Source organism: Somniosus microcephalus, chromosome 3 (assembly GCF_052327205.1).
Source record: "Somniosus microcephalus isolate GS21.2 chromosome 3, FLI_Smic_1.0, whole genome shotgun sequence".
NCBI lineage: Eukaryota > Metazoa > Chordata > Chondrichthyes > Squaliformes > Somniosidae > Somniosus > Somniosus microcephalus.
Window position 1 is genome coordinate 53,556,389 of NC_140989.1, and position 11,343 is coordinate 53,567,731.

The following is an 11,343-nucleotide window of genomic DNA, read 5'->3' on the forward strand; positions in this document are numbered from 1 at the left end:
GTTAGAAACATTTCCCCAAACTTCCTTTTTTTCCCTTTGTTTTGTGAAGCAATGAACGAAAATTAAAGTGATTATAAAAGTAGAGATTATGCTCCGAGAAGCTCGCCTCTCCTCTTGTGTTTTCTCTGAATGAAACAATTTAGGGTATTTAAATGGGCGTTGATGATACTTTTTAATAGAAATCTCCAGCGAATGTGTAATACAGCATCGCTGTTTCCAGTTGAACAACCTTCCCAACTGGACCTATTCATGTGCCACTTGGAATTACTTCATGCGGAGTGCGCTATGACAGGAGCGCAAACAGTTTGCAGTCCACTAAAGAACCCATACCACCCATTAGCGTTATTATCTTTGTGCAAGGCAAATTCGCTCTCTGTTTCCCCTTTTAATTGCAATATCTTTTTTCATTGGAGTTTGGAAAGCAGATTGGGCTCATAACCGTACACCTCGCGTTTCCTCCGATCTGCATTGGAATGTGGAAGAGAGCTAAAAAAAAAGTTTTGAATTCCTCAATGATTTTTTTCCCCCCGTAGAAAGGCGGCTTAGGATAATTATTTCAGCTTTATTGAGGGCAGATTAGTTGAAGTCTGGATGCTGCGTTTCAATACGCGTTGTACAATCCGGTACAATGTCCGTATTGTTCGCTACTGTGTGTGAACCCATTCAAAATATACACTTTTTAACACCAAGCAAAGTCCTGTCTAAATATACACAGTAAGGCTGGAAAGACATCCATGACCCGTACAAATCTTTGTAAATCACACTTCCATAGTTACAGAAGCCAAACAAAAGAGCTACCAGCTCAAGATGCTGATTAAACCCTTCTTAAAGGCAAACATACCTAATCGTAAAATATAGTTGCGCGGTAGCAACGGCCAGTCGAACTCCTGGCGCCAGTACCGATCGAATAAATAGCATTAAAAACACAAAGCATGATTCCAGCAACTTCAAGATTCAAAATGAAAGAGTTTTCTAATGCAGTATATAACTTCTACCTGCGGACTATCCACATCCGGTCCATAGATTCCCAAATAGCCCTATCTGCGCGAAGTCCTTAACTCAAACTGCAATGATCCACACTCAATGCCATAACAATGTACAGTATTATCATTGCCTGATCCAGTTAAACCGGGCTTCGGGTTGGCAGTTGTGCCATTAATTAAAAAGAGTTATGAGCACGTAGAAAGCGCAGTGCTAAAGGCAGATTAAAGAATCTCCTTCTACAGACAGAGCCATGACATGAGGATGGGTCTAATGATCTCATTTTTTCTTTTATTCCCCAGCACTATTAATGCTCATACCCGCAGAATGAAGTGAAACTACGTGCAAGTCATGTGTAAACTGTCTCAGTGAGGAGCCCTCTCTTCCAGCGTGTGTTTTAGGCTGTCCCATTTACTTTCCCCCTATCTTGTAGCCTTAACGAGGCTCGTTAAGATCGCGATAATATTTCCACCCTCTAATTACTCATCCCATTCAGCAAATATGTGCGCCGAGGCTTTCACATTTGAACTTTTCGAGAGGTAGGTGGGCGATGTTGAGATTTATTTCAGATAACCCCCACGCAGCCCGAAAGTGGTGAAAGCCTCTACGTTCTGCTGGTTGATTGGCACGCTTGACAGTGATTGACAGCGGCGCCATGGCAACGGTACAACGACACCGCCAAGACCAATAGAAAAAGCGGAAAAAAAATCAGCGCTCCACACAGTATTTTGGGGATATAATATGAGGGAGTGTGACATTAGTCGATTTCGTTGCATCTGACACGTTTTTGTGTTTTTTAAAATCATCAGGTCAGTCCATGGTGTTCAGGTCCCAGCTCGAGCTTTGCAGCGCCCTTCCTTTCCTACCAAACTCAGCCGAGCGCGCTTTTCTCCTCTTAGCCAGCTCCCGGCCCCAAGAAGAGTTGTCAATGTTCCAGCTACCGACCATCAATTTCACTCCGGAACAAGTGGCCAGCGTTTGCGAGACGCTGGAGGAGACGGGAGACATCGAGAGATTGGGACGGTTTCTCTGGTCTTTACCTGTGGCACCGGGGGCATGCGAGGCGATCAACAAACACGAATCGATCCTCAGAGCCCGTGCCGTAGTGGCCTTCCACACGGGCAACTTCCGAGACTTGTATCACATCCTGGAGAACCACAAGTTCACCAAGGAGTCCCACGGCAAGCTGCAGGCGATGTGGCTCGAAGCGCACTACCAGGAGGCCGAGAAGTTAAGGGGTCGCCCCCTGGGGCCGGTCGATAAGTACCGCGTCCGCAAGAAGTTCCCCCTGCCCCGGACCATCTGGGACGGCGAGCAAAAAACCCACTGTTTCAAGGAGAGGACACGCAGCTTGTTACGAGAGTGGTACTTGCAGGACCCATACCCAAACCCTTCCAAAAAAAGGGAACTGGCCCAGGCAACCGGCCTGACCCCGACACAAGTGGGGAATTGGTTTAAAAACCGTAGGCAGAGAGACAGAGCGGCAGCCGCCAAAAACAGGTTCGTTGTTTTATTCCAGGTTCCTTCTCTCCAGCTAGACAAATTAACATCTAACTAATGTTTCAGGGACCCAGCACGTCTTTATTAAAACACAGTAAACAAAGCCATAAGAGAAATGCTATTTTTAAAATACACAGCGATTTTTTTTAATTTAAAATAAAATAATATTATGTTCATCCTGGGTAATAGCTGGAGCAAAATGGAATCAGAAGGCAAACTTTTTAAGCAGTTCAGCAAATGAACAAAATCACAGTTTAATAGTCAGAATTGGGAATAAGTGACGAGACGGGTTTAGTTAAATAATGCAATTATCAGTTGTAAAACAAGATCACAACTAACTACACTGATGCCCCAGGTTTAACAGCAAAAATATTATAACTAGCAACTGCAATTTTATGAAAATATAAACTATTAAAGGCTTTAGTAAAATAATGCCTACTCGAGTAAGGGCTGTTTTTAAAGACAGTCCGTAATTAGTTGTAAAATTTACTGTAAACCAATAAAGAAAACGATACTTATGTTCCTATAGTGAAATATAACACGATTTAAACATTTGGATCAAATCCAACACAAATAAGTTAAATGTTTTTGATTTAGAAACATATTTTAAGTTTGCTACTGATGCCAATGGACAAATAATAGCCCCTCATCCATGTGGTTTTATGCAGTAATTTAATTTATAGTCAGGAGAGATCAAACTATCAGAGACTGTGAATGTGTAACTTTCGGGAGAATGCGGTAATTTCTAACTTAAGTAAACAGATACACAAGCCAACGATTGCTTGCACTCAAATTAAAATAAACACATTTGAAATGAGATAAATAAAGATAAACAAGAACAGCACTCGTGTGAAAGATTTAAAAACACAGTACGTTTTACACCGTGGAATGAGAAATCCCACATGAGATACGTTGCCATCCCAGTCCAGGACAACGGGCGTCCTGGTTTTGGACTGAAATATATGTGCCAATGAGATGGTAATACTACTTTCTGCTTCTTAAAAGTTATTGGGAACTCATCTCAATATTTTAAATATATATTAACTCTTCCAGAAAAACAAAGAAGGCGGACATTCAAACCAATCCAGGACACTATTTGCTTTGAAGACTATAGCAATATCTCTAAATCCAAAATAAACATATTTGCTAACCTTCAAAGTCCCCCATAACATTTCAAGTTGACATTATAAATATTAATTACTGAAAGAGTACAGCTTAAATACGGAATGTGGGCATAACTTGAAACATCATTTAAGCAAGCGGCTTGCGATTATAAACACATGTAAGACCGTATTAAAACTTATCTTTCGAGAAACACTTTCCTAAGCAGCGATACAATGAAACGCACGCTAACCTTTAAAACACAAGAGAGTGCAATTGTTTGCAACTAAATACATCTCGATTTGGTCAGTTTTTGAACATTATGTTAACTGAAACTGACAAACAAATTGCAACATAGCAATTCAGTGGTCGGATCTGATATGGAAGCTTCAACCAAATTCTAAATAATAACATTTTAGTGTATTGTGTTTTTTTTTAAATTATTGATGCCTGTGGAACCACTAGTGAATATAATTTTAGAAAAGATATAGTAAATTGAAAGATATTTAGATTTATATCAGCACAAGGTTTAAAGTGATTTTCAATAACTTTATGCTTTGGATTTCTTGCTCTGCAAAAATATGGACCCATGAGGAATATTTACTGATTGTGTTCTTTTTATTTGTCCCCCCACTTCCCCCTCCCTCCTTGTTGTTTGTCCCGGACAGGCTGCAGCATCAGGCAGTAGGACAGAGCGGGGTTTGTACGCTATCGGAGCCGGGCTGCACTGCTCACAGTGCGGCGGAATCTCCGTCCACAGCCGCCAGCCCTACTACCAGCGTGTCGAGCATGACAGAGCGAGCCGAGACGGCCACATCCATCCTATCGGTAACCTCCAGCGACAGTGAATGTGATGTATGATACAAAACAAACTCTTAATACATTCACAAAGGAATATGGACCTGAGATTTAAAACAAAAAGACATTTAATGAAAATTTTTAAAAAGAGAGAAACAAAAACACATTCGAGAAGAAAAAAAAAGTGACAGTTCAAAAAACAAACAAATCTAGGACAAGCACGTCTGATCCAGCGCTTTCCATGGAGGCACCCGACTTGCATGATGCATTTTATATCTGGGGAAATAATAATCTACGTTAATATTTTTTACAAGGAACTGCAATGAAGAGGGAATGAGAGAATCTTCGTCGCCTTTGTTGCTCTCTATAGTCCGAGTGCTGGTCAGACCCCCGAAGCCAAGCTGCAATCGTTTTTCTGTTCCGCAGACAATCATTTTTCGTAAGCACCTTTTTCTACACTTCTGTTACTGCCTGTGTGGGTACTGGTTATGTGGAAGAATAGTTATGACTGTAACAGATTTTTATTTTTTATTTCAAAATTTTATATGAATTATGTATATCTAACGACGCGATCATCCTCCCAGTTTGTAATATATGTGTAGAAATGCCTGTATATGATATTGCTCTTTTTTCCCTCTCTCTTTCTTTCTCTATCTATCTCGATCACAGACTCAGTGTTCTTGCATATTGTGTCCAACGTCTGACGAAAGTACTAGGTTCTTAAGAAAGTGGGGAGGGTGGGGGTGATATCCAGCTAGATAAATCTAGTGCGATGTAATTTTATGCAAAGTGCTATTTTGAGTATCTTCAGCAAGTACGAAGTTCTATTATATCTCCCGAGTTCATGTAGGGCGCTTACTAGTCACTGTTTCTTCAACTGCGTGTTTATCTATATGTAAAAAAAAACTTTCTAAATCAAAATATAGTATTCCGTTTTCCTATACCTGGTGGCTTATTGTGTCTTTCTCTGCAAAGTTACTTTGAATGGTTCAACATACTTGTCCACAGAATCTATAACACGAGGCACGGAGTTCACGGGGAATGCCTATGTGAAAAGGAATACGTATTGAGGGCTTTTATCTTTTCATTCTGGATTTTGAAAAAAAAATGTTTTTTTTTAATTTGAAAATGTTAACCAAACATCACGCATTTTTGAAAGTGGTTTCAATGATCAGAAAAAAAACTGTACTTGCGTTTTATTTAAGTGGGCTATTTCACACGGTAACCACATTCCGAGGAACATGTTTGCAGCGAGTGATAGACTAATTGTACAAGAAATTGGGTTTGAGACACTAACTTCCTCATATTTATGGCGGCAAATGCAAACAGTAAATACGAGGACTCGCCGTTTAATCAGCTAATCATATTACAGCTCCTCCCCGTGAATCTTAAGTTCATTGTAAAGTGTTGAAAGAAGTCTTTATTTGCATGACTAACAGTCCACCGCCAGCACCTTTGCACTAATGTCGTTCATTGCCCCGAGCTGTTAATTCAAGCGTGAATTAAAAATAGAACTGAGCCCTGAACTTGTTTTCACTTGTGAAGTTTTTGAAATCTATCCCTGTGTGCTTTGGATAACTGATTGAGAAATTCCGTGACGTGTTTTCTGGCAACTAAAACGAGATTTAAATGAGATCCAACTGCTAACTGCAGAAACTAACAAGCACGACCAAAACGATTGAAAGTTTTTGCACTTTCCTCGAGATATAAACATTGATTAATCTCATTATGTATCCAGGTATATACATACATATATATTGTATAAATAGATAGATAAAATTGCAATAAATCTCACTAAAACACACAGACACAAAAGCAATGGAAGGTACTAAATCAAGATGCTTTCCAAACTTTCCAAGGGTATGAATCTTTACTGGGGGCGAGCTCGGGCGCACTGTTTCCTTGTTACTGGGGGCGAGCTCGGGCGCACTGTTTCCTTGTTACTGGGGGCGAGCTCGGGCGCACTGTTTCCTTGTTACTGGGGGCGAGCTCGGGCGCACTGTTTCCTTGTTACTGGGGGCGAGCTCGGGCGCACTGTTTCCTTGTTACCTTAACCATGACTGGAGTGGATTTCTGTTTTTCTCATGTTGTACTGATTGTAATTATTATTTATTTTTATTATTATAACTGCGACTGAAAACAAAGAACTATTAGCCTTGATGAGCGATTATTTCTTTTTTTCATGTAAAGTTAATGCGTTCACTCCAACCTTTTTAACAACTTGGCAGCGATGTGTTTCGCTACGCGCTGCTGGGTGATTATTGAATCTTTTTGAACTGTTGTTTTTTTTGTGTGCGAGGAACACAATCTTTCCACAGCGGATCTCTATTTCTACAAGGATTTTCTATGGAAACTCATCTGGGTAGAAACACACTTAAAAAGTGAAACGATCTTTTGATTAAATAATTTTTTAAAAATGCCATATTGTGTTTCTAAAGTTTGGGATTTTATATCGTCTTCGTTATATGTGCTGAATTTTTTTTTTTACAATTTTATTTTGAACACAACAAAGTGTAATTTACCAAAGGGATGCAGTTCTAAGTGTTTGGATAATCCCCAAGTCAAACCAGTCAAGTACATTGGGACAGCTCCTGCAGTATAGATAGGTGCATGCATCATTTAAAGGGGTTTCCACGTTTGTTGCTCTGTAATAATACTTGGTTGGACAAGTACTGTTGTTTTAAAAGGTTGGAATTGTAATATATGTGCAGATGTGAATATTATTCATGATGAAATACAAATTAGAAATCTATATAAACACTTTTTCAACTGATTCAGATTTGAACCTCCGGCAGTTTTCTTTTGCATTGAATATACTACACGGGGTGGGGGGCGGGGCGGGGGGGGGGGGACAAAAAAAGCCATACAAAACTGACTGTATCTTCTGCTTGAAATCCTGCACAAATGTCGGGGAGATTTTGTTGATTGAGGACAGAGAGAGAAAGAGTAAAACGCGGAACCGGAATAGTCCTGGACCTGGGACTGCAGGAAGGAAGCAGCGTGCGGCTCCGCGGAGAGGCCGCGAGCATGCGCTCTCTCAGCGTGTTACTTTCAAAGAGTGAGCTGAGCTCAGCTGCCAGAACAAATCGTGTCAGGCAAGGAGAGATAACATACACTTATTAGTGAAATCTCCTTGAAATAATGGTCTGTAGCTTTAAAGTGGTAGCGTTGGCAATATATGTCTTTTAAAAAATATTTTTTTCAATAGGAATCTTAGGGCGCTTTATTTAAGAAATTGGCATTTTGATAGAGGAGGTCTACTGATTTGGGATTTGTTTTGTTCTTGGGTAGTAGATTGAGACGTAAATCTCTGAAAATCTGAATTTAAGCTTTCTGACTCGCTAAATCCTTCTGCCCCGGAAAGATATGGCCTATCACAAACACCAAGCCAGGGCAGCTTACCTCTGGTTCCCCATTACCGATTATTATCGATGGGTCTTCTTCAGACCTCCATTAGTTTATTATCCATGACAAGCCTAGCTGTTGATTAAGATGAAATTAATCTAAAGCCGATGAGCATTTATTCATCAATGCTCAAGCCTCCGGCGTGAGATACAAGTCAAACAGATGGCATGGGCTGTATTTGACTTTGATATTCCACTCGGGCGCTAATATGCCAAATGCACCGAATCACACAAGAAGCAGTGAGGGCATTACAGCTGCTGTCTATCTGTACCCAAGTACACAGTTTGGGCCATGAAGCCGTTAAATATGACATGCCATTAAAAGGATGTTTCAAAAAGACTACAACGTGGGCATTTTCTACATATACGAGAGCGGATTTACTCTAGGTCCCCAGTGCTGGTTTATACCAAGTAGTCCACAAAAATACACAAACCTCACATACAAGCAGAATTAATGTCAAACAAATATATACATACACATTATTTTGGTGTTCAGAAACTAATGGCCCTCATGGTCACATCGATTAATGGGAGATTAATTTATTTACTGAGATGAATTCAGCTTGCATTCAGGCAGGCTATAATGCGGTGGCCCCAAGGAAAAAAAATAGTTCAGCTATGGACGTGGCCTGGTCTGATCTTAGACTGATTTGGCTGTTTAGCAGAGCAGAAGTTTTTTTTTATTCGTGTGTATTCATGCAGTTCTTGTTCCAGCACTGTGCTGCACTCGGACTGATTTCAAAAAAAGGCGGACAGTCAGAGATTGCCTAGGAGAACGGGGAGAAACATAAAGGTAGGATATAGTCCCATAACCTTGCTCCTAAACAACACCTCATTTTTTGTCCTACCCTAGTGCAATGTTTACTTTATAAATTATCATTTTTGTATGCTTATGGATAATAATTAATAAAAGGTTGCCACAATGAAACTTTGCATTAGATTATTTTATTTACATTGACTTAGTCGGTATATGGTTGTGGCGTGAGCAATGAGTGAAATAAGACCGCTCAGTTATTGAAAAGGGAGGATGGCGAGGTACCAAGAAAGTCCCACATCTGTCTGGTGCCTTGCCGGCGGACATTAGAACTCTACATATTCTGGTATTTTTTTATTGAAATGCGGGTTGTTCACATTAAGGAATTCAGGTGGGGGCAATGGAATCTCCTTTAATGTCTAAGGAAGCAATTTACGAGTGACCTTTCATTTGTTTTATTTCAGAACTAAATTACCTTGTGTTATTGGAATAAACTCTTTCATATAGCTTTAGATTCACATTAAATGCAACTTGAAATTCACATTAATCGATCGTATTTGTCCAGCTTACCTAATATTCGTATTACATCGCTGGGAGTTTGGGCTTTTAGCTATTCAATTTAAAAATGCGTGAGACACTGATAGCTAAAACTATTCGTGATACCCCAAGACTCCGTAACTTCCCCTCTAAATCAGCGTTTGAATAAAAAATAAAAATACTATTTAGTGGGATGTAATATAGTGCCAAAAGAAAAGTTCAGTTTGTCAGAAGTGGTGTCACTTCCTTAATTCCAACTCTAACCTACTTCTCAGCTGGCGTCCGCGCCAGCGCTCTATACTTTTAATTGCTTAATGTTTGCCGTCTTATCCCGGTCTTTCCCGGTCTAATCCTCAAGTGGTGAATATTTTACATGTTTTTAGAGAAGTTCTGAATTTCTTAAACGATGTGATTCTGTGAGTGAAAATTCAGGACATTTAAAAAATCACACTTCAGGAATCTAGAATTTTCTTCTGTGGACACCAGCGTTGCACCTGTTCTGTGTAAATCGCAGAAGCACCTTTATTCAAAAACGATTACATATCGTTAAGAAACGAATAGCATTTTTTTTACAAAGTATGGGTTGATTGAAGCCAAGTAATTAACATAGCAAAACGTGCGGTAATAAATGTGAGCATTGGACGTCAGGAGCTGTGTGAGCTGTCAGTAGATTTCTTTCACTCCACTACACGATACATTCGGTTCTTGTTTCGCTGTTATGCTCACTCTTTACTGATAAAAACATTCTTTAAGACTATTTGGATTTAAAACTGTAATTCTATTAAATAGTAATTGAAGGATCACGAAAGACTATGATACAGGATCAACTGCCACATAAGCCGCCCGTTTGAACTTTGATTTGTTGTCATAGGCAGATGGGATCATGGCCTTTCCAGGATGATTGTGAGTCCCAGACATGCAAAGGCGGCAACAACAGATTAATTAATTCATCTTCATTTACACGAAGAAAATTGACAGAATATTCGCTCTGTTTGAGACATCTTCAGAACGTTTTAAAACTTCTCATTCTTTTTGTGGATTAGGTGGAATTAAACAGGTCTTTGTAGATTGTAGTTTAAACTGTGGGATTCATATTTCTGTAACTGCTAGTGCTCCTCAAAGACAGGCCGTTTTTCCTTTAATTCATTTCGCTTGTGTGTAATTGAAGATTAGTTTGTGAACACTGGACCATTTCCAAGTGGTGACTATAAATGTTATTGTCAGATCCGTATTTGCGGTCATAACCGATATAACATCATCATTCCATTGACATTCTCAGCAGGGTGATATAATGATTAGTACATCGGTTCATCATTAATTGCCAAGTTTCCTGATTGTTTTGATTAGATGGTTGTAACTTCGGCTCCTGATATTAATCGTATGCGAATCACACACACAACAGCTATCGGCCGTTGCTGTAAAATAATTAAAATAAACGAGTGCCATTTCTCCCATTTTAATTTCAATTTCATAAATATAATAATGAATTCAAAAATATTTAATCACATTGAAGCAGCGCGAAATTATATGGGACTTCTACCAACCCAATTTTTAAGTTAAAAGATAACTATATTTAAACTTTGGAGTATAATAAATTCTTTGATTGTTGAAATTCACCAGATCATTTTGTTTTAGTCTATCTACATAGCGATATGTAGGTGTGTACCCGTGCGCGTGAGCCTCAACATATAGATAGGAAGCGAGCGCTATATAATTTAAACATAGATCTATACACTGACCAGCTGAATAGTGAAGTATTTTTTATTATAAGTGCATCCAAAACCTGATGCAATTTATTGATAAGTAATAACCTTTTTATGTTTTTAGTTGCTGTGCAGTCGACGTGTTTCCACGAATATATATTCAGACTACTATCCATAGATCAGTTTACAAATTATGAACGGTGTCTCTGGATTAGTCTTAACTACTTGGTGACAATCTTCCAAAATGTGACAATATCGCCCGCCTGGTCTCATAATAAGTTACGGTAAAATAATAATTAAATAACTCATTCTTCATACGCTTAATTTTACGGAAAGAACAAATTCACAGCAGTCTGCAGTCACATATTTAATTCAGATATCAAACGGGAACTCGAAACTGCATGTACAGAAACGGCCACGTCCATATTGCAGGAGTCATGTTAGATAATGCATAATACATCAACAAATTGAAGTGTTAAACATTACAGTACATTTCAGCACTTACGCTGCCAGTGCATTGGGTTCAGGGCTCTAATAGTTCCATTTTATGTAGTCGTGTTTTGAA

At 39.2% G+C, this 11,343-nt stretch overlaps 1 protein-coding gene and 1 long non-coding RNA gene across 3 annotated transcripts in view; one reads left to right on the plus strand and one right to left on the minus strand.

Moving 5' to 3' along the window:
- Positions 1 to 1,444, minus strand: part of LOC147121066 (uncharacterized) — a 427,228-nt gene extending 425,784 nt beyond the window's left edge. The window contains exon 1 of one of the 2 annotated variants that reach the window (XR_015076321.1): positions 842 to 1,444. This is a non-coding gene — a long non-coding RNA (uncharacterized LOC147121066). The remainder of the gene's footprint in view (positions 1 to 841) is intronic. The other variant, XR_015076320.1, reaches the window with a different exon arrangement.
- Positions 1,445 to 1,690: 246 nt separating this feature from the next.
- On the plus strand, positions 1,691 to 5,323 carry six3a (SIX homeobox 3a). Its single transcript, XM_085980481.1, has 2 exons — positions 1,691 to 2,481; positions 4,251 to 5,323. The coding sequence occupies exons 1-2, from the start codon at positions 1,799 to 1,801 to the stop codon at positions 4,441 to 4,443; spliced, it is 876 nt and encodes a 291-aa protein (XP_085836607.1). The 5' UTR covers positions 1,691 to 1,798; the 3' UTR covers positions 4,444 to 5,323.
- Positions 5,324 to 11,343: the final 6,020 nt, after the last annotated feature.

Coding starts and splice junctions, on each gene's coding strand:
- six3a (XM_085980481.1), top strand. CDS start 1,799: ATGGTGTTCAGGTCCCAGCTCGAGCTTTGCAGCGCCCTTCCTTTCCTA. Junction 2,482..4,250: donor GCGGCAGCCGCCAAAAACAG/GTTCGTTGTTTT, acceptor TGTCCCGGACAG/GCTGCAGCATCAGGCAGTAG.